Here is a 23,959-nt window from a genome sequence, read left to right on the forward strand (position 1 = left end):
TCATACCAGACATCAGGAAGTGGATCATCATATGAGAAGTCGAATCCTACAGCCTCTAGTATCGCTGTAATAGCGCTCCCGTAAGCTGGAGTAGCGTCCTCGCAACCATGTAAATCATGCTTCACCTTCACCATGTTCTGTGCTATGATCCAGGCAAAGCAGGCAAGTCGTGGGTCGTCCATAAATGGCATCTGAAGTGTAATGAGCTCGGTCTTCAAAACACATCCCATGTTGGCTCTAGAGAAAATCGTGTGTGCTAAGAGTTTGTGCACAACTCTCACTGCAGGATGAGTAAAAAGGGCTGACTTGGATCTCCCGCTATCATAGACGCCATGACCCATCTCTCTCCATAGGTCAAAATCAGGTTCATCTTCAAGGTGAATGCCATCAATGTATGGAAGCTTAAGAGCTTAACAAAGTGCAGAAATGGTGAGTGAGTAAGTCTGTCCGCGGATAGAGAATGACAAGATGCCGTCAGACGCTCTGGGGTTCCTCCTCTTCGTGTGGTGGAGGGTGAAAGTTGCTAAGAACTCGTGGATTAGCTCAGGATAAGTTGGAAGGTTCAGCTCCATGTAGGGTCTCAGCTTAAGTGCATCGATATACCAGATTACATCTTCTCTAATTCCAAGCATCTCAAGTGTATGATAATCAATGCAAGGAGTAGGTTTGATATTCAGCATCTTGAAACATCTTGCGTAGTCCACTCTTGGGTTGATCTCTTTCCCAATGTATCGGATCTGTGGTGGCTCGAGAGTTGCTCGTGTTTCTCTTGAGTGCTGGAGCAGTCTCATCACGTAGTTTCTTCTTCTCGGTCTGGCTTGGTTCAGCATATACTCTCCAAGAGTAACATCATCGGGAATGTCCTCAGAGCTGTCACCAGTGTGACGGCTTCTTCGGGATCTGTTTTGTTCCATTTTTCCTACAAGACGAGATGATTCTTGGAAAAAGAGTGAATATGGATGCTCATTTTAATACATTAACGATCAGTTATACTAATCCTAGTATCAAGAGATTAGTTAAAACCACAAGCAAGCAAAATTAGCATTGAATCGAAGAAATCGAGTAGTTCATGACCAGATTCGGATTTTTGATGTTCTCAACATAGAAATCTTTTAAAAATCGGTTTTAATGAGCAATTTCCATGTAAAATCTATAGGTTACCTAGTACTAACCACTAATCACACAAGACTTAATCAAATTTACCAATTTTGCTGTTCGAAATTCGATTTTTATAAAGCATATAGAATCCAAATTTCAAGAATCTCAATTCCTCTTAAGCTATGTGTTAAAATCAATTTTCAGATAACCTAGAAGGATTATCTAATGTTCTTAAGCTATTTTCACCATTAATAAACCAAGATTTGGGCTTTTTAAGAAAACCCTAAATTCCAAAATCAATTAAAAATGGCGAGTTTGAGCTTCATACCTTGCTGGAAAGAGAGATTTGATGATATATTTGAAATCAGCTTTGAAAAAGAGTGAGGTTTGGGTCAAGAATCTCTTAAAAAGCTTAAGAATTGAAAAAGATGTTCTATCTCCTAAATCTCCGAGTCTTTTGGAACAGAAGAGAAAAAAGAGTTTTTGATCCAAAAAGTGCATTTCCTTTCTTTAAAAAGCGTTTTTGTAGCGAAAGCGGGAAATTTTCGGGAAATCAAAAGTTTACGGGAACTTACCTTTCTTGTCTTGTACGCAACGGGGGTTTAAACTTACGGGAAATCTTATCGGGCTTTACCAGGAATGCTTCGGGAATCACCGGAAAATCACCGGGAATCACCGGGTAACACCAGGAAACACCGGGAAAACACCGGGAATCACCGGGTAACACCGGGAAATCACCAGGAATCACCGGGAATCACCGGGTAACACCGGGAAACACCGGGAATCACCAGGTAACTTTTGAAAAGCGGCGGTCCGAGTTCCCATCTCAACGACCAACGGCTGTGGTCAGGAGACGCGCGACCGCGGTGGTTATAGGCTCGGCCGTGGTCACATTCACGGTGCCGCGGTAGATGATGCGTTGGCCGCGTGTCGGTTGGTCGCGACCGCGGCCCTTCTTCCTGTGGCCTTTGTTTAACTTTCCGGTTTTCTGCCGGGCCGAGCAGCTAAAGACCTCTCCTTTTTTCTCGGTTTTTCTAATTTTCTGATTTTTTTTTGTGTTTTTTTTTTATTAAAAATACCTGAAACTTAAAAGAAAAGGAAAACATAAATTGTAAAAAGGAAAAGAAAACTAAAAGAAAGAGTACCTAAATGGGTTGCCTCCCATTAAGCGCTTTTGTTTTAAGTCGTTTAGCTCGACGTAGGCATGAAAAGTCAAGCTGATTTGAATGGCACTCCACTTGATGTGCCTTTATCACTTCCGGTCGCTGGAGGTTTTACTTCTTCTCCTTGAGGAGCCGTCTTCTTTCCTTTACTCTTCTTTCGGACTTTAACATTGTTTAAAACCCTTTTTGTGTTTTCGATCAGCTCCTGGATTTGGTTCTCACTAGTGTTGTCGCATCTGGTGGAATGATGATCTTGATCATTGCAAAAGCTCTCGGCTTCTCCTTTTCTTTCTCTTTCGGCCGGTTTCCTTTGCTCGGAAAATCATCTAGGACAGTCGGGTAAAATCTTCTGCGATCTATATTGAGAAAGACAGCATGTCGGTTTGCGTGATCCATTACTGCTCCTACAGTGGCCAGGAATGGTCTCCCGAAAATGAGTGGTCTCTCCTTGTCTTGATCCATTACCAGGACTTGGAAATCTGCTGGAACAATCTTGTACCCTACTAGAACTTGTAGATCATGAATCGCCCTTTCAGTATCTTTTTGATATGAATCTCCAAAGATAACCTTGACCATCGATGTTTTTAAAGTTTTTATGCCCAATTTTTTGGCAAATGTCTTTGACATGATGTTGACATTGGCTCCAGAATCGCACAGATTCCTGAAATGAAACATTAGAAAACAAAACATCCCGGATCGTCGGCTTCTGTAAGCCTTTGAAACGGTGAACGTTGAGGTAGCTTGAATGGTGGTTGCTTTGCATCGACATCCTTGTAAAGTGGTACAAAGATTGGGGTTTCTTCATCCTTTCCATCGGTTCTGGCTTCTTCTTCGGACAGTGTGGTTATGGTATTGCAAAACCTCTTAGGGTTATCCTCCACTCTTCCGCGAAGAGCTCCACTTTGCCTCTTCATAGAGTCGGCTGTTTGGACAACTTGTACGTCTAGCTTTTTGACGTGCGAAGATAAAGTTTCAAACTTCCCGTTCAGGTCATTGTACATGCAGTCAACCTTCACGTTCATGTCTTTAGATGCTTTCTCATTTGTCATAACAAGCTGTTGGATGTACTGTTCAAGTCTTCCGATTTGTGAAGCTAGCTGGTTCGTCGTGACTCCTTGCTGTTGTACAAATTGATTGTTAAAACCCGTACCTTGATAGTTATAGGGCTGTCGTGGTTGATAAGCTCCTGTCCCTCCGAAATTTCCACCTTGGAATTTGTTTTGGAAGGATTTTTGCTGTGGTGGGTAGTACTGATCTTGAGGATTCTCCACATTTGGATTGCGGTAAGAGAGATTGTTGTAACTTGCATTCCGGAAGTTGTAATTGAAGCCATTGTTGAAGCGATTTGGATATGGTGCTTGTGCTCCTACATAGTTCACCTCTTCTTCTTGAAAGGCTTGATTAATGTGATCGATAATACTAGGTCCTCCGTCTTCTGTGCCATTGTTGGTCTCACAAACATGGATTGGGCGATTGTTGCTCTTCAAAAGCTGGCTCATCATGTTCTTCAACTCGGTTATCTCCTTGTTGTCTGTTCCGATTTGCTTTGTCGAGCGATCGTATTCAGGACAATCATTGCTATTGGCTTGAGCCAAATTCTCGATGAGGGCTCTTCCTTGTGTTATCGTCTTTTGTCCAAAATCTCCATTGCTAACTGTATCAAGCGAAAGTCTCTATTTTGGTTGCGAACCTCGGTAAAATGTGCTCAGCAGGCTTGATCCGGGAAATCCATGGGGAGGGCAATCACGTTCATACTCCTTAAAATGTTCCCAGGCTTCATAGAAACGTTCAGTCGGTCCTTACTGAAAGCTTGAGATCTTTGTTCTCAACAAGTTCGACCTTGACTTAGTATAGAAGTGATTCAGGAAAACAGTTTTACATTCTTCCCAATTAGTAATCAATCCTGCAGGCAAAGATTTCAACCAACAGTGAGCTTTGTCTGCTAATGGAAAAGGGAACAACTTACACTTTAAATAGTCTGCTGGAACTTGGTTTGATCTCATCATGCTGCAGATTTCTTCAAAGAGCTCGATATGATCCATTGGATGTTCAGAAGGAACTCCATGGAGTTGGTTTTGTTTCAACAATGAGATGATTTGAGGCTTGACTTGAAACTTATTCCGGTTTGGAAATGGTACTTGAATTGCGGATCGGTTCTGAAAATTTTGAGTAGGTGCATCGAAATCAGCTATGCTATGGTTCCTGGCTTGTCTTCGGTGTTGATTTGCTGGCTAAACAGGGCGGTTAACGCGTCCATTCGGCTGCATTCCCTGGTGGTCACCATCAGCTGCATTGATAGGTGCATCAAGGTCTTCACGTTCTCCTCTCTCGCGGTTTTGATGGTTTCTTGGAGGAACCTCATCCTCTTCTCCATCTTGTCGAGCATGATCACCTCCTTTGTGATCGTTCTCTTCATTTTCTCCATGTTCGGACCCATCTTGATCCATATTTAAAGCTCGGTTAATAGGATCTCCAGGCTGGTCCTTGTTGGCCATTCCTTGCGTTGGTCTAAGTCTTCGAAATTCTCTTTCGTGTCTGTCTATCTCGTCAAGAAGTGGAATGTTTCCTACAGGTCTGCGCCTGGTATTCATGAAATTAAGAGAAAAAAAAGAAGGGAAAGAAAATTCAGCAAACTTTAAGAAAGAACTAGAGATCAGGTGTCTAAAACTGAAATTAGAACCAGAAAAATAACAAAAGGCAGCGAAACAAATCCCCGGCAACGGCGCCACAAAACTTGATGCGTGTCAACTGCTTGAGGGAACAAGTTTTACCCCTAACAAAAACAAATGAAAGCCGCAAGTGCACAGCTAATCAGTTGTAGTATTTCGGGATCGAATCCACAGAGATTTGTGTGCCTGCTATTCTTCTACGATTTCTAACTTTATGTCTAGACTAGATTGGTTTTAGAGGTTGGTTGTTTGTCACGGATTAAACTAAAACTAAAGAAACCAAATAAATCTATCCTAAAAAACAAGTAGAAAAATCGAATAGAAAGCAAATAAAGCAACAAAATATCGAACTAAAGCAATTGAAATGTAGATCTAAATAAGCAAGTAAAAACTGATTGGTTTGTAAACTATGACTAAAAACGCTGAGCTTTCGGGAACTCCATAGGGATCATAATCGGTTTTAACACTAGGGATGATAGATTGGGATTGACGGATATCAAAATATAAGGTTCTAGAGCTAGAGTACGGCGGTATGACTACGTCACTGTCGTGATCATAACCAACTGTTTGTCGTATGGTACCAATGCTATTCAGGTGGTGGAACTTTCTCCAACCTCTTCTTGGCGTCTTGGTGAAACTGGTGGTGGAGATCCTTCCTTGCATGGGTTCTCAAGCTTATTGAATCTCTTTTTCATCTTCTTGATACACTTAGCCATCTTGTGTATTGTTTTATCCTGATACTTGCACCATTACTGAAGGACACCAATCTTTTGCTGAGCTCTAAATCCTGAGGTGCCTGGCTCTTCCCAATTGTGATCGTCAAAGCGGTATCTGTTTCCTCCATAGCGTTTTTGAGGTGGAGGCATACCATCATCATCAGCACCAACAGCACTAGCTTCACCAGCCTCAGCAGCTGCCTTCTTTCCTTTGGAAATCTCTTCTTTGCAAGCCTTTTTTACTTAACAACTGGTTGGTCAGTTTGAACATTGTGAAGTTGTTCCTTGAACACATAGAAGTGGATATTGCGCTTCTCTTGGACTGTGGTGAGAGGGGTTGGGTAAGAGGATTTGAACTGTTTCAGCTACTAGATGAATTGTCTCCAGGGTTTGCATCTTCTACAAACAAACCGTACTCTTCATCTTCTGAGAATTGCTCTTGAAGCTCATTGTCACAAGTGTAAACCATGTTGCAAGGTGCATGAGTTTGTGCAGGTTCACTAGAGACTTGACCATAGAGAAGGTCTTATATTTCTTGCACAGCAGCTGAATGGTCATCATTGCAGTAGATGGCGTTGCAGTAATCTTTTGAGTTTTGAAGAGCTTTACAAGGAAGATATACTTGTGGTTCAAAAGTGCAGATGCCTTTGTTCTTTTTAATAGGCTTTATTTCAGCTCCTAGTGTCTCCAGGTCGGATACCATCTTTTGTTGTCCTATTAAGAGCTGTTGGAGAACAACATTGAAATCAGGACTTTGTTGAACAGGTGGTGGGGCAAAACCAGGTGGTGGTGGCCTTTGTTGGTGGAAGCTGAGTTGGTTATTGAAGCTATTCCCTTGATTATGAACCGCTGGTTGCTGAAAACCCTGTTGACCTTGGGAGTTACCTTGGTACTGATTCTGTTGGACAAAGCTTTGAGGAGTGTATATTTGGTCTTGGGGGTTGGCCACATTGTTGCTCCTATAGGACAAGTTCTGGTGTTTGTTGAAGTTGTTGTAACCATTGAACTTGTTTTGATTCCCAATGAAGTGCAACTCCTCTTGAGTGAGACCCTCTTCATTGATATTTGTGAAGCATCTCTTCTCCTCACTCACATAGTGTATAGGCTTTTGAGTGGCAGCTAGGGCTTTGTCAAGCTTTATATTCAGCACTTTAAACTTCTCTTCCAGTCCTTGGTGTCTACCAGAATCTTCTCCTCTATAGCTTCTATCATAATCTTCCCCATAAGTGTCTTGGCTCATGGCTAAGTTCTCAACAAGTTCCATAGCTGCATTGATTTCTTTTGCCAAGAAATTTCCATTTGATGCTGTGTCCAACTGAATCATGATCTTAGGAACAACTCCTCTATACAAAGTGCAAAGGAGTGAGGCTTCTGAAAAGCCATGATGTGGACACTTATTTGTGTAGCTTCTAAACCTGTCCAAAGCTTCTCCAAAGGTCTCATTAGAATGTTGAGTGAAGCTGGAAATCTGGTTCCTTAGCTTTGCAGTCCTTGAGCTTGAGAAAAACTTGGATAGAAAGGCAATCTTGCATTGCTCCCATGTGTGGATAGATCCTCTTGGGATGTTCTTTTCCCAATGATGTGCTTTATCTCCAAGGCTGAACGGGAACAATATCAGTTTGAAGCGTCTTCAGATACTCCATTGATCTTAGTGAGATCACAAACTCTGTCAAACTGATCCAGATGCTCCAAGGGATCCTCTATAGGTAAGCCATGGAACTTCTGATTCTGAACCATATTGATCAAAGAGGCCTTCACCTCAAAGTTGTTGTTTTGGACAGGAGGTGGCCTGTTTCCTGCTCCATACTGGTGTGCATAAGCTCGGTCATTCTCACCAACAAAGACTGGTTGAGGCTGATGACGTATGGGTGGGTTGGGTAAAGGTTGGGGCTGGTTAACTTGAGGTAGGTCTTGGTTCTGGTTACCATGAGCGTGTGCCTGATGGATCTGAGCCTGTTGAGCTTGAATTCCAATACCATTACCAGCTCTTTGACCGTGATCAGGTTTTTGAGCCTGATGCTCATTCCTAACTTTCTGATTCATTCCTAACCTCTCCAAGTGAACAGCTCTTTCTCTTTGTCTTCTGGCTTGGCTTCTTGTGATCATAAACCTGAAAACAAAGACAGAGCTTGAAAGGTGATCAGTAAAACAAAAGAAACTTGATCTCAAAAACTATATCAGAAACCAATGCTAACAATCCGCACACAATATGGCAACAGCGCCAATTGATAACTAAGATTTTTCAGGTCTTAGATGGGTTATCAATCCCCTTGTCAAAGTTGTATAAGGCGTGTCAATCCATATGTGTGGTAGTTAGGCACTAGTTTATGTGATAAGCTCTTAAGTCAAGTGATCAAATATGAGTTTTGGTGTGAACAAAGTAACAAGAAAGCATAAAGCAAGAAACAAGCAAGCTATGATGAATGAACTAAACAAAGCAAGCAAACAAAACAAAGTGATGATGATTAAGCAAATGATAAAAGCTAAACCTCTAGATGTGATCATTGATTAGGGTGCTGTAGAAATTAATTCATGATGCTAAGAACAATAATGCAATGCAAGTTACTCTTAGTCTAGACTTCAAAAGCAGATTAATTCATTCCCATGACAATAATCCCTTTGCTAATCACTTAATCAAGTCTAACAACCATTAGATATAATCAAGCAATCAACAAGCATAATGCATCAAGCCTAGTAAGTGACCAAACAATCTCTCAACCAAGAAGACTGAATCTTACACAGAAAGACATAGCAAGCAATCACATGATCTCAAACATTTCAACTTAGAACTCTAATCTAGACTAATCCTCTCATGAAGGCATTAATCTCTACACTAATCCACTTTCAAACCAAATTCCCATTTGTGAAATATGAACTAATGAGCATTAAGAAACAGTTCTAATATGTCATTTATGCAATTAACAAACATTCCCATGGCATTAATGCATAAACCCTTAGTTAGCTTTCATTCAGGCATTTCATCAAACACCTTATGGGTGGAGATTTGCCTAAGCTCTAGACCAGAGTGATGTGCAAAGATCTAGCATTAGGAACAGCTAACTAAGGAAATGAAATGAGAATCTAGTCCCTAAGCATCATAAATCAAACATCTAAGCACCCTAATCTACACACCTAGAAGCTTAAAAGATGACTACTCACTAATCATGAAGAACACATCTAATCTTTTGCAAGAGATGATGTTAACCATGATTAGAAGCAGAAATGAGATGATCAGATGATAAGAAACAGCGTTAAGATGATTAAATCTGCTAGATATCTCTTGATCAAACTCGTTTTTACACTGAAAAGGAAAGAAAACAAGAGAGAAACTAAGTAGAAGATAAGATGCTCATAGGGTTTTTTCCAAAAAAAGTATTTATACTAAGTGTTATGGACCGGGTCAGCCCGGAACAAACCGGGTACTGACCCGGATTTGGTGGGTAAAGATGAGGTTTGCCACGGTCTAGCAGCTCTTGGTCAAGCCGTGGCAAGTGACTGTGTCAAGTCCCGAAGCTTCTGTTCTTGGATGAATCTTGGTGCCACGGATTCCCTTTGGTCGTGATGCATGGCCGTGTCAAGTCCCGAAGCTCTGAATGATCCCAAGTGTTGTCTTGCCACGGTCAAGTGTAGACCATGGTGTGGAAACCGTGTCAAACCCCAAAGGATCGCATCAAGTTCCACGGTCAGATGTGGACCGTGGCATTCCACCGTGCCATCCTTACACTACAATTTCCACGCTCTTGGTGCTCGAAGGATAGGTGTGTCTCTATTCTTCCGGAACTCACGCCTCACAACTCCAAATGGAACGATCTCAACTGTTCTGGAAAGAGGACTCAATTATCTCGAATCTTGATGAAGAAACCCTCAGCGCTTGGGAAGTGGAAGGTTCCCCGGAGGGCTCATCTTTGCAGTACATTGACACGCTCAGAAAGAGGCTTCTAGACATGTGTCTATTCCGGAAATGTTATCTTCTTGTTCATGGCTTCAAATTGAATGATCTTAAACGCTCTGGAAAGAAGACTCAAATATCTAAAATCTTGATGAAGGACCTGTAGACTGAATCGGTCTGGAAGTGCATCGTCCTTCGCAATCTTTGGAGCTCATCGGGTCAGTCCAAAACGGTAGCGAGATAGGCGTGCCTTCCGGTGAGCTTAACTCTCTACTCACGCCTCCAAATTCTATGATTCCATCTGGTATGGAAACATGATCCAATCTTCTCCACATTTGACGAAGCACCCGACAACTGAATCGGACCGGAAGGTTCCCCGGACAAGCGATCATTCAGTAGTATCAGATTGCTCCGGAATGGATGCGAGAGAGGTCTGTCTTCCGGAGACCATATCTTTCAGATCAGTGCTCCAAATACCCTGATTCAACCTTTCCTGGGTTCGTGACTCAATTATCTCCAACTTTTTTGAAGACCCTGTAAGCTGAATCGGCCGGAAAGATCTTCCAGTGACGCGATTTTGGAAATGTATCTGCAGCCGGGATTTTTGGCCGAGAGACTTGACCGCGGTACGTGTTTTTGGCCGAGAGAGCTACCCGCGGGAAGGATTTTGGCCGAGAATCTTCGGCCATCAGTACATCATTTTGCCGAGAAACCCAAAATTGCTCCTTTTCACCATTTTTGATAATTTCAAGTCAATTTCTTCATCTGAATCACATCCTCCACTCCAAATAAACTCCAAAAGCACCTGTTTAACACTCCAAAGCATGCAAAACTCTTTTGGACCTAATGCAATCTGCTAAGTCCTAAAACAATGCCTAGAGACCTAAAATGCATGCAAATGAGACATGATTTAGACTAGAATATGTACATTAAATGATGCAATTTATGAATATATCAGGGATCCAATCCAGGTTGTTGGAATCATGCCTGAATGGTGATTCACATGTGCGGGGAGCTTCACACAGGTTGCAAAACTTTCAATCAAGATTAGGGTTTCTTCTTGGATGATTCATGCTTCAAAGAATCTGAAACTAGGGCAAGCAGAAGAAAGAATAAGCAGAAATTAAAAATTTAGGGTGTTTATGAGTTCGGTTTACTTCCTATGGCGTTTAGGCAGAAACTCGACATATATATAGCCTTCTGCGGTTGAACCTTCTTGGGTTAAACCTCCAGCGGCTACAGACTTACCCGGAAACGGTGCCAAAAACTTTGATGGGCATCAGGGTTGCTCGTCTTTTGCAAGCCCGTTGGTCCGGAGTTTTAAATTTATAAAACCCAAATGTCTGAAAGTGCACAGATGTACGTTGTAGGACTTAGGGTGTCGATCCACAGGGATGATGTCTAATCTGCAAGGAAACACCAAACTGGGAGAGTAAGCGAAGTCATAAACATATGGGGGTTTGGGATTTTTGGTTACGGGATCCTAAACTAAACCTATTCTAATATTTACGAGAAATTAAATGCAATGAAAATGAGTTGCTAAAAGAATATCTCAAGGGTGTTCGACTCAAACTAAGGACTCTAGACTCATAGTGGGCGATTTAGACTTCTCCGGTTTACTCTAACAGATGTCAAAGCATTTCCAATTAGCTTCAGGGCGATTTATCCTTATCTATTTATGGGATCTGCATGGAACTGGAATAGGCATGTGTATGATTAACCAACTCTCGTTTTTTTAACCAACTAATCACTTAAATCTGACAATTAACTCTCGCTCTCATGCCAGGGATAAGATCATGCATTCATCATTGAATATGTTTGCTCACATTTTCTCTACAGGTAGCTCTTGACTCTTGTAGCGACTATGTTCTTGTGAAGCTAGGTACGGATGATCTGATACAGTACTATTGTGGCTCTGATCGATCTTAGGTTCAGAGAATAGGTCATGAATCCACTCTCATGAAATATGAATAACTTATAAGAGATGAGATCAAGAATATGGTTTAGAAACTTAGAAATCCTAATCGAACATATATCCTATCGATGACTCTTTAGAAACTTGACTCTCTGGTCTACGTGATGCAGGGAATGATAAAAGACATGAAATATGCAGAAGAAAGAATTATAAAAGCTAATTGGATAAAAAATAGAAAGAACAATGGATCCAGGGAAGAACCCCCTTCTCCATCGCCTAACCCTAAAAATACAAAGTTTGGTGGCTCAAAATCTAAATACAGGAGCACACACCCGATTAGGACTGCCAAGAAATGTATTTATAGGTCTTAAGGTCTTCCAAGTCTTATTAGGGCTTCTCTGAAAAGGAATGGTGAAATGGGCTTTGATGTTGGGCCTTGTGGCTCGGCATACGTCCACCGGGGGTGAGAGTCTTCCGGGGCAGGCAAAACACTTGTTTGTCGCGGGTAAGAGTCTTCTGAGACTGGTGAATTTGGTCAACTTGCTCTTCGAATAACTTTTGATTGCACCGTTGGTTTGTCCTTATGTAAAGTGCTATGGAAAGCTTGTTGTCTCCTCTTGAATGCCTCCAAAATTTGAGCTGGATCAGACGGTGAGAAAGTCTTCATTTGATGCTGAACTTCTGACGGTCTGACTCTGGGCTAAAAATATGGATTTTTTCTATTTTGCCATATTTTTATCTAAGTTTCCTGAAAATAGCATTGAAACTACAAACATAGAGAAATCATAATAAAAATTCCTAAAAATGATTAAAACCTTTGAAAAACCATTTGAAATAAATGGTGAAAATCGGTACAAATACGGTGTTATCAATCCATTAAGCACTTCCTTAGTTGTGATACATGGAAAACATTGTGGAAAACTTCCATCTCCTGTGGTAAGTCCAACTTGTATGCGACTGCCCCAACCCTTTCCACAATCCAGAATGGTCCTATGTACCTTGGATCAAGCTTTCCCGTCTTGGAAGTTCTAGCTCTTCCTTTAAACGTGATCATCTTTAGATAGACTTGATCGCCCACCGCGAAATCAAAATCTTTTCGACGCTTGTCCGCACATGATGTGATCCTCCCAATGATAGACACTCATAATTTTTGGTAAGAGATAGATTAGAGACAGAAGTTTACGGAATAAACTTCTGTTTGAAGAATTGATAAGATAAGGTTGGTGTTCAGAGTTTAATTTGATCCCAAGAGATAGGAGATAAATGAAAAAGATTCTGCAGAAGCAGCGATTCACTCTTAAGAAACAAGAGAAAACAAAGAGATTAGAGATGATAAAGATGCTGCACAAGCAGCGAATCACTCTTAAGAAACAAGAGAAAGTCGTCTAGATTTGATAAGAGAAAGAGAGAGTTTTAGTTGATAAAAGTTTGATGATCCGATCCAGGATGAGTTCTCATAAGAGATTACAAGCTTATTTAAAGAGAAAGATAAGTAAAATTTAGTCAAGTCACCTTCTCATAGCCTCTTGAACTTCCCTTGGACGAAATTTGTCTTGGGATTATCCTTGAATCAACAATTGGGCTTTAAGAGAAGTAGACACCATTGCTTCCTTAAAAACCTTCCTTTGGAAAACACATTGGGACAAAACTAAAGGTAAGGAAAAAAGAGTACAACTGAGCCACTTACCCTATTGTTGATCTACTTGAGCTTGAATCAAAACCAGTGTGGTTTGTAATCCATCTTCTCCAGCCTGGCTCAAGCGATCTACTTTGTTCAATAGATGAGTAGGTATCACGCCAATGTCTTTCTTGGACTTATTAGCCTTAGCTCCATTGTTTATAGACCAATCCCCCTCGGCTACAAGCTGCTCCATACCTCCATGCTCTGGTTCAAGCTCCCTTTTCTTGATGCTGCTCAGTATCGCATCATCCTCCCCCAGTTGAAAAGGATTTTTCCTCAAATCAAGACCATCTGCCAAGAAAAAAGCTAAAACCATTACAACTTGAATTTAGATTATGCGTACCTTGCAAGTATGTTTCGGCAGTGATCTGTGTTGGAGTTTGAGGTGTTCCATGCTTCCTAGCATCCTTGAAGTCAGAGTGTTCAAGTTCCACACGTCCTCCAATCCTCATCCATTTTCCTTGTCCGTTTTGAGCTCCTTTTTCAGGGGCAATTTGATTGTTTGAGTTTCCTTTAGCTTAAGGCTCTTTTGGTGAAGATAAGGCGCTCAGATGGGTTCTTCATAGGAAAGATGCATTCTATTTGTCCAAACTGAATTCTGTTCCAAATATTATCTTCTAAAGGTACAATTGGCCTAAGAAATCATCCTTATAGCCCTGCATAATAAAAGATCTTCCACTCGACAGCTTCGGTGCAACATTAGATAAACTGAAAAGAGTTTCTTTATAAGCAGGCTTATGATTAGATTATGGAGAGAATAAAGTTCTTTGGATATTACCAGATTTGGAAAGAAAGTTTGATTGCTTGTATGTGTCATTGAAACAAGAGTGTGCTTCCTGCCTTTGAACTAAAAAAAATACTTGTTGGTGGAGCCATCATGATTCACTTGTCTATTATTCTGCCATGGCCTTCCCAACAGAATGTGACTTACCTCCACAGGTAGAACATCACACAGAATTTCGTCTTTATACTTTCCAAGGGTTAGAAAAACCGTTACTTGGCTGTTCACTCGCATTTCACATTTATCATTGAGCCAATGCAGATTGTATGGTTGGGATGCTTCTTCATGGTCAAGTGAAGCTTATTAACCATGTATTCACTTGCTACATTGGTGCAGCTTCCTCCATCGATGATGAGATTGAAAACCTTGCCTTGCACACGACATCTTGTGTGAAACAGGTTCTGTCTTTGTGCTTCCTCCTCTGCCTTAGCTTGCACGTTTAGAATCTTTTTCATCATCAAAAGATCCCCTGTAGCAGCATACTCTTCTTGTTCTTCCATGGAATCCGAGATCTCTTTTTTATCCTCTGATTCATACTCACCATTGTCTAAGAGAATCAGAACTCTCTTGTTAGGACATTCACTAGCAATGTGTCCTCTTCCCTGACACTTGAAGCATACTATCTCACGAGCTCTAGTAGTTGATGCTTCAGTTTTGACCTTGAAGTCTGGTTTAGTAGAGAATGATTTAGAAGACACCACAGGCTCAGCACTTGGTTTTTCGTCTTTGGCAAAGCTTGGTCTAGCCGTAGATGAACCAACTCCAAAATTTGATCGAGATCCTCTCCTCTTGAGCTGTTGTTCGACCAGAATGGCTTTGTGATATATCTCCTCTATGTCAGCATAGCTTTGCATCTCCATTCTGTCTTGAAATTCTCGGTTTAACCCACTCAAAAACATAGCTATGGTTGCTTCTTGATCTTCTTCAATACCAGCCTTGATCATCAAAGATTCCATTTCTTGAAAATAATCTTCTACACTACTATTTCCTTGAGTCAAACGCCTAAGTCTCTAGTGTAACTCTCTGTGATAGTGACTACGGACAAAGCTCTTCCTCATAAGTGCTTTCAACTCATTCCAAGTATCAACAGGCGGCTCTCTATTGCGTTTGCGGCTTGTTGTGATCTGATCCCACCAGTTTATAGCATAGCCATTAAACTCTGTAGCAGCTAGCTTCACCATCATGAGATTTGAATACTCTTGACACTCATAGATCATCTCGATCTTTTTTTCCCATTCCAGGTAAGCATCTGGATCATTTTTGCCATGAAAAGGAGGAAATTTCAGCTTCATGCTTCTCATGTCATCATCAACACGTTCCCTTCCATGTAGTAAACTGCCTTGTGAAGAATTATCATCACCAACATCAGTTCTAGGCTGTCTCTGCTGAACACGAACTCCATTGGCATTTCTTTCTTGATCTCCCCCCGGATTAGGCTCTCCTTGTAGTTGATCTATTCGCTGATGAAGTTCTTCTGCTTGTGTTTTCATTTGTTACTCCAACCGAGCCATCATGGCTTTGATAAGTAAGGTTTTTTAGCTCTTAGAGGTTATCAATCCGCTTGTCAAAGTAGCACAAAGAGTATCAATCCATATCAGGTGTGTTCAGACACTCGTTCATGTAAGTTTTTACTTAAGTCAAGCAAATTAAACAGTTAATGGTTCAAACAAGTAACAAGAACAACAAAGTAAACTAAAACAAGTCTAAAACAAGATTAAGATGCAAACTAAGCAAACAAAGAACACTAAACAAGATGATGAATATGATATGATAAGGATTAGAGATCCAGATACGATAAATGGCTAGGGTGCTTTCAGGATTTAACTAAGTAGCTAATGAACAATGATGATAAATGATCTAAGCAGCTGATGATTCATAACAAGTTTCAATCTTTCTCAAGCATCAAACACAATCTCAAACATTCTTTCATACCCAATCATCATTAGAGAAACAAAGGAAAGAGATGCATTAGAAACCAATCATGATATGTGATCTAAACACTCCCATGTGAATCAAACATTAGACTCTTGTATTAACTAGTTCGGACATATTTCATCAAACACTTTTGGTGCATGAAATGTCTTGAGTCTGGGTTTAAGTGATATTCAGAAACCCAGCATTAAGATCAGTTAAACAAGAACAAAGATGCATGAATCTAGTCCTAAGCTAGCTTAGTCAAACCCTTAGAGCACCCTAACCTACATATCTAGAACTCTAATTAGGGGACTACTCACTAATCATGATTAACACACTAAATCCTTTGCAAGATGTGTTGTTAAACATGATTAGTGAATGGAAATAGATAGATGGATGATAGATGGTGAAGAAAATATGATTAAAGCCTCAAAACTCTTTTGATTAAACAAGAAATGGGAGATCTCTCTCTCAAAAAGGTGTTCTTTCACAAAAGAGGCAAAAATCCTAAGGGAAAATGAGATATGTCATGGAAAAAACCCTAAAACATATTTATACTAACTAGCTCGGACCGGGTCAGCCCAGGACAAACTGGGTACTGACCCAGCTTCAAATGGGCAATGTGTTAAGTGTGCGAGTTGGTCAAGTGTTTCCCATTCCGCAAGCCTGAGTCGCACAGCCTTGGAACTTGTCTTGTGCGCCTAAAACTCTTCAGCCTCAACCGCATGCCTATCTGGGTTTGTTCTGTGAATACATGTGCTGTTCAGGTCTTCTGCTCTTCAACTTGCACAACCAAGACGTATTCTAGAGAAGATATGTGTGCAAGTTAGTCTTGTTCAGGTCCAAGTCGCAGGCCCAACTCGCACAAGTCTGGAAACATGTTCTTGCGAGTTTGAACCTTGTAGCATAAGCCGCATTCCCTTCTCGGTCTAAACTGCGAACATATGTGCGGTTCAGGATTTCTTGCTCTCTAACTCGCACACTCATGTAGCACAGGTCTTTAATCATGTGTGAGACATGATCTGCAAACACATGTGCGACTTAGTTCATTGCTCGGCCTACCCGCATGTCTAAGTCGCACAACTTGTGGACTTAGAATATTTTCAGCTCGGAGGTCTTTTTCCTTGCTCAGGGTTGCCTTACTCGCACATCTCCAGTTGCAGCCTATTTCCAGAATTCAATCTCTAAATGCTGCGAGTTAAGCAAGCCGCATAACCATCTCGCAGCATCTTTTGTCTTTTCGGACTACTTCGTATTCGGGGCAGCATAACTTCCAGGATATGGATCCAAATGGCTTGATTAAAATTGCATTGGAAAGAGCACTCAACATCTCCAACTTTTTTGAAGAACACAATGGCATCTGGGGAGTGGAAGGTCTCTCAAATCTCTGATATTGCAGTGTATCGGAAAGAACCGAAGAAAGGCTTCTGTACCCGTCTTAATTCTGGAAACGTTATCTCTCATCTCAGAGGTCCAAATCGTGTGATCTCAAGTGTTATGTAGAGAATACTCAAAGTTCTTGAATCTTGATGAAGGCTCTGGAAACTGAATCAGAGAGGAAGAGCATCGTCATGCGTAACCTTTGAAGCACATCGGATCGATCTGGAAAGGAAGCGAGACAGGCATGTCTTCTGATGGCTATAACTCACGGTTCACTGATCCGAATCCACTGATTCTAACTCTTATGGAACCACAACTAAAACTTCTCAAACTTTCATGAAGACCCTGGAAGCCAAATCGGAAGTTAAGACTCCCCGGATGGCTGATCTTTGGTGTGCGTTGGGAACCGGAGATTTTGGTCGGGCCTTCATGTACCACAGTAAGGAAAATGGCCGAGAACTGTTTCCGCGGTAAGCATTTTGGCCGATGAAATCTAATCCGTCTCGGCATAAAACTCAGCTTTCGCAAAGCTTGATCCGGTACAGCCTTTATCCAATGAAAACTCCACCCAGTAAGCAATTTGGCCGATAGTTGCACGAACCAGGCACAAACAGCACCCGATAAAACCTTCTCCACCCGGTACACGTTTTGGTCGATGGGAAACTTCACGAGAAGCGTTTTAGCCGGTAAAAAGCATCCTCTGGTACATGACATAGCCGATAACCTCCAGAATGCTGATTTCACCATTTTTGAACCTCCAAACTCCATTTAAACACCTGGTCTCAACTCTTCTGCTCCAAACAGACTCCAAAGTACCTGTTTAAGACTCCAAAGCATGCAAAGACTCACTTGGATCTAATGCAAACTCCTAAGTCCTAAAATAATGCCTAAAGACCTAGAATGCATAAAATAAGACATGATTTAGGATGAAATATACAGGCTAAATGATGCATTTTGTGGATATATCAACTCCTCCACACTTGCCATTTGCTTGTCCTCAAGCAAAAAGAACAAATAAGAGAGAGAGGTTGAATGCTTGGGAGTTCATATTTCCTAAGGGAAGAGAGAAGTAACCACAAAGAGAATTCAAATTCAGGGTCCAAGTTGCTAATTCTAACATGCAGTGCAAGACTTTACTTTGATGAATCAAACTGAACAATGATCTCCACAAGCTTTCTTATTCCTTAGCTCTTTAACATCCATTAAGCTCTTTACCATGTGAATCAAGTGATGCATGTTCAAACAAGCAAAGTTTGGCTAAGGGTGAGGTTATGAAACTAAAATGATCTCGTTAATGCTTGAGTGGTGATATGTCTAAAATTTGCATCATTTAGGCTGCATTTTAGAGTTCAAATCATGTGTTTTCTCATTCATTTTAGGTCTTTATGCATCAAATTAGGCTTTATGGTTTGCATTAGGTCCCAAAGAGTTTTGCATGGTTTGAAGTATTTATTAGGTCCCAAAGATTTTTGCATGGTCTCGCATGCATTCAAGAGCCGATCCAATAAGTTTCAAAGATTACATGGGACAATGCCTTTCCAGCTCGAATCAGTTTACAGGGCCTACATACATGTTTGAGAGCTTTGAGTGCTATTTCCAGAACACCTGAGGTCACCCAATTTGGAGCTGTGTTCTGAAAGATAGCGTCTCCGGAAGAGACGTCGGTCTAGAAGCTATTTTTCCTGCCGTTCCGATGTGATGCGAAGATGAGCAATTCGGGAAGCCTTCCACTTTCCAAGCTGATATGATCCAAGGTGATCTACTCTGAAGAATAAAGGCTACAGGTGCGATGATGGTTTGATGATGTCGTGATAGAACTATGGAGATCGGATCGATGAAGGGAGAGGGTAGTGTGATGCGGCGGATCGAGTGAGATGAGAGGGTGGACGTGGTGTGATGCGGCGGATCGAGTGAGATGAGAGGGTGGACGTGGTGTGATGATCGATTAGGTGATGATGGAGAGATAGAAGAATCTCTTGTAAACAGATTAGTTTTTAAGAGATTCGAATTTCAGAGTTCTTAGTTCTCAGAAATCAAAGAGAGAAGAACACGTTAAAAGTTTGATCAAAATTCTTCACTGAATAACACTTAGGCGATTTTCTCTAATTTATAGACTAAGAGAGAAAATCGCAGCCCTAATACAAAACTACATGAAGTTTGAAATAAAAACAACACGAAGTTTGATTTAAAAATAAAACAGCGAGGCGTCCCTTCTAAATCCTAAGTGGTGCGCCTAAAACAACTAGTCCACAAGTCATTGTGACTTTGCACGTTATTACCCATTAGTAACAACTTCTAAGTAACTCGACGTAGCAATGATTTCTGCCTCGTTAAAAACCTTGGAGAAGAACCTCCTTGCCTTCCAAAATCCTCACCAAGGAATAGAGTACAGAATTATAACCTAAGTTACCTAGTCATTGTTACTGGGTTCTTCATTCTTCAAGATAGAGATGTTGATGATGTGAGCTCCAGCCTCCAGTTGATCGATGTCCTCAGCGGCCATGAGTGCGTGAGCCTCCTTAGCCATCTCTCTAGCTTTGGAACGAGTGATCCTGCCAGCTACCTCTGGTTCCTCCTCCTCTGAGCTGGTCACGATCATATCATCCTCTCCCTCTTGAAAAGGATTTGTCCTCAAATCTGAATCTGCAACATAAGGAAGCAAGTCAGAAACATTGAAAGCATCAGAAACATCATACTTACCTTGAAGATCAATCTGATAGGCGTTGTTGTTGATTCTTTTGATGACTGCGAATGGTCCATCAACTCTGGGCATTAGTTTGTTCTTTCGCTCAGCTGGAAATCGCTCCTTCCTCAGATGGATCCACACCAGATCTCCTTCTTCGAAAATCAGCTCCTTTCGTCCTTTGTTGGCATGCTTCTCATACTGCTTTGTCTTCTTCTCGATGTTCTCCTTAGCCTTAGCATGTATTCTTCGACCTGTTCAGCTTTCTCCTTGCCATTCAAACTGCATTTTCCACTTAAAGGAAAAGGGATCAAGTCTAGAGGTGATTGTGGATTAAACCCATATACAATTTCAAAAGGAGAAAAGAGAGTAGCGGATTGCTTAGCGTGATTGTAAGCAAACTCGACATGAGGCAGGCACTCTTCCCATGTCTTGAGGTTACTTTTCACCAAAGTCCTTAGAAGTGTGGACAACGTTCTATTCACCACCTTGGTCTGTCCATCGGTCTGAGGATGACACGTAGTCGAGAATGAGAGCTTTGTTCCCAGCTTAGCCCAAAGCATTCGCCAAAAATGTCTGATAACACCGTATTTTGACCACTTTTATGGATCGTTTTGAAATACTTTTTCTATGTTTTTAATTGCTTTTAAGTACTTTTGTTACGTTTTTCTAGTATTTGTAGTTTCAAGACTCTTTTCAGGTAACTTAGGGAAAAGCTTAAAAAAATGGATAGAAAACCAGATTTCAGCTCAGAGTCAAACCGTCAGAAGTTCACCCCTGATTGAAGGCCTTATCACCGTCTGATCCGGCTCAAATTTGGAGACCTTAAAGATGGAAGTATCAGCTTTCCAGTGCACTTTACAGCTTGGCAATCCAACGGTTCAATCAAAAGATACGCGAAGAGCAAGATGTCCCATAAACCTGCTGGCCAGCACTTCCACCCGCGGCCAACAAGCATTTTCCCGGGGTCAGGAGTATCCCGACCACGGAAAATCACTCATCCACCGCGGTCACACTTGTCCCGACCGCGGCCTTTCAACCTCCAAGCCCAAAAAGCCCATTTCTGAAGCCCCACATTTGGAGAAACCCTAAGTGACGTCCAGAGAGGTCTTGAGCACTATAAATACATGTCTTAGGAGCTCTATAAATCGTGTAACCTATCACCACCGAAATATTTACTTCATATTCTTATTGTTTTTGCTTTAGCTTTTAGGGAGAGAGAAGTTTGTTCTCTTGAATCCTTGTTCTTTCTTTATCAATTTCGGTTTCTATTCTACTTCTTAATATTATGTCTTTAATTTTGTTCATTATGTCTGAGTAGTTTTATTGTTGGGATTAAGGGATTTTCGATGGGGATTTATATGTTCGGTGAGGATTCCATTGGCTATTGAGCTGAATCTTAGAACTTTTTTCTTCTGAATTCGTTTTTACTGCATGAGGGTAGCGTCATGAACTACAATCTGATCCAGATGCTTGGTGACACGAAAGTGTTCATCAGGTATCAGATCTAGTTTAGGAGAGCAAAACAAACATAGGAGTGGAAACCTACCTTTGGGCGATTTGTGAATTAGGACGAGTCTTAAACATAATGCATCTCTTCTCTTCCAGGGCCAGAGTGGAAACCTACTGGTCAGGGTTGAGAGAGATAGTTGTCTATGATCACGACAGGGTGTATTAATACGTCCGTGACTCCAGTTCGAAAAGTTTAAGCTAAGATCTTATCAATTTACTCTCTAGCAATGTTTTGAATCGTTCGTACCCCTGAGAAAACTTCCCTGAACCCCAACGCTTTTTTCTCCATTGATTTCCTGCGATTTTTCTTTAAGCTTTAGTTCAATATTGTCTTTCCTTTTTAATTCATTTTCATTTAAGCATTAGAATATCCGTTTTTATCATTTTTAGTTACTTTCGTTAAGTTTGGTTATTACGCCATTTAATTTCCGCACTCTCTTTTAATATTTCGTTTTTACATTTTAAACACACCACCAAACCCCCACAAAACCGTTTTTGTTCTAGACTTCCTTACTTTAACTTATTTCAAAGGCTTTTTGCAGCAAAAGATCCTCCTTCCCTGTGGATTCGATCCCTAAGTACTACAATCGATCAGCTGTGCACTTGCGGCTATTGATTTCAATTAGGGTAAAACTTGAAAACCCACAACACACACCACAAGATCACCATCAAGTTTTTGGCGCCGTTGCCGGGGAAGGCACGCGTTTTCTTTTCTGCAAAACCCCGAGAAAGGTTAGTAAATCGACTCTAGAACCCCCTTTTCTGCAACTTCGTTTCTCGATCTGAAATGATAACCTGTGGCATTCCATGCAGTCTTACTACTTCCCTGAAAAACAAGTTAGCTACATTCACAAAATCATCGGTCTTGTGGCTAGCGATGAGGTGAGCCATCTTGCTAAACCTGTCAACAACTACAAAAATAGAATCTCTACCATTTCTGGTTCGAGGTAAGCCAACTACAAAATCCATAGCGATATTAGTCCAAGGTTGAGAAGGAATAGGCAAAGGAGTATACAAACCGTGAGGTTGAACTTTACTCTTAGCCATCTTACATACGACACATCTAGAACAGATTTTCTCAACGTCTTTCTTCATGTTCAGCCAGTAGAAGTGCTCTTGTAGTCCAAGAAGTGTCTTTGTAACACCAAAATGTCCAGCTAATCCACCTCCATGAGCTTCTCGTACCAGTAGCTCTCGGATGGATCCTCGTGGTATGCCCAATCGGTTACTGAAGAACAAGTATCCATCCTGTCTATAAAATTTCTCACAGGCAAACTTATGACACTTGGCATAGCTCTCAGAAAAGTCAGTATCAGATTCATAGAGATCTATAATGTGCTCAAATCCAATCAACTTTGATGTTAAAGTCGAAATAAGAGTGTACCTCCGGGATAATGCGTCTGCGACCACATTATCTTTACCTTTTATGTACTTAACAATGTAGGGGAATGTCTCAATGAACTCCATCCATCGCCCATGTCTTTTGTTAAGCTTCTGCTTGATAACTAAGAGTTTTGAGGCTCTTAGATGGGGGTTATCAATCCCCTTGTCAAAGTAGTATAAGGGGTATCAATCCATATGTGTGGTAGTTAGGCACTAGTTTATGTGATAGGTTCTTAAGTCAAGTGATCAAAGATGAGTTTTGGTGTGAACAAAGTAACAAGAAAGCATAAAACAAGAAACAAACAAGCTATGATTAATGAACTAAGCAAGCAAACAAAACAAGATGATGGTGATTAAGCAAATGATAAAAGCTAAACCTCTAGATGTGATCATTGATTAGGGTGCTTTAGATATTGAATCATGATGCTAAGAACATAATGCAACACTTGCTACTCTTTAGTCCAGGCTTCTTATTCAGATTAATTCATTCCCATGACAATAATCCCTTTGCAAATCACTTAATCAAGTCTAACAACCATTAGATATAATCAAGCAATCAGCAAGCATAATGCATCAAGCCTAATAAGTGACCAAACAATCTCTCAACCAAGAAGACTGAATCTTATACAGAAAGACATAACAAGCAATCACATGATCTCAAACATTTCAACTTAGAACTCTAATCTAGACTAATCCTCTCATGAAGGCATTAATCTCTACACTAATCCACTTTCAAACCAAATCATCATTTGTGAAATATGAATCAATGAGCATTAAGAAACAGTTCTAATATGTCATTCATGCATTTAACAAATCATTCCCATGATGAAAAAGGCATAAACCCTTAAGTTAGCTCTTTCAGGCATTTCATCAAACACTTTTGGTGCATGAAATGCCTATGAACCCAGATTTCACTTTCCCAAGGAAATCTGGCATTAGGAGCAGCTAACTAAGGAAATGAAATGAGAATCTAAACCCTAAACATCACCAATCAAACATCTAAGCACCCTAATCTACACACCTAGAAGTTTAAAAGATGACTACTCACTAATCATGAAGAACACATCTAATCTTTTGCAAGAGATGATGTTAATCATGATTAGAAGCAGAAATGAGATGATGAGATGATAAGAAACAGACTTGGAATGATCAAATCCCTTCAGATATCTCTTAAT

General features: G+C 40.8%; 1 protein-coding gene and 2 non-coding genes across 3 annotated transcripts; 2 read left to right on the forward strand and 1 right to left on the reverse strand.

Moving 5' to 3' along the window:
• The first annotated feature begins 3,986 nt into the window (after nt 1–3,986).
• LOC112085980 lies at nt 3,987–4,091 on the forward strand. Its single transcript, XR_002899229.1, has one exon. It is a non-coding gene; the product is annotated as a small nucleolar RNA R71 (small nucleolar RNA).
• Nucleotides 4,092–7,022: 2,931 nt separating this feature from the next.
• Nucleotides 7,023–7,129, forward strand: LOC112085973. The gene has a single exon (XR_002899222.1). It is a non-coding gene; the product is annotated as a small nucleolar RNA R71 (small nucleolar RNA).
• A 7,793-nt stretch (nt 7,130–14,922) lies between these two features.
• LOC112085967 lies at nt 14,923–15,402 on the reverse strand. Its single transcript, XM_024154804.1, has one exon. It carries the CDS (start codon nt 15,400–15,402, stop codon nt 14,923–14,925), a length of 480 nt encoding a protein of 159 aa, XP_024010572.1.
• Nucleotides 15,403–23,959: the final 8,557 nt, after the last annotated feature.

This window comes from Eutrema salsugineum, unplaced genomic scaffold (genome assembly GCF_000478725.1).
Source record: "Eutrema salsugineum unplaced genomic scaffold, Eutsalg1_0 scaffold_26, whole genome shotgun sequence".
NCBI lineage: Eukaryota > Viridiplantae > Streptophyta > Magnoliopsida > Brassicales > Brassicaceae > Eutrema > Eutrema salsugineum.

Excerpts from the sequence above, each read along its gene's own strand:
- LOC112085967 (XM_024154804.1), bottom strand. The coding sequence starts at position 15,402 with ATGAAAACACAAGCAGAAGAACTTCATCAGCGAATAGATCAACTACAA.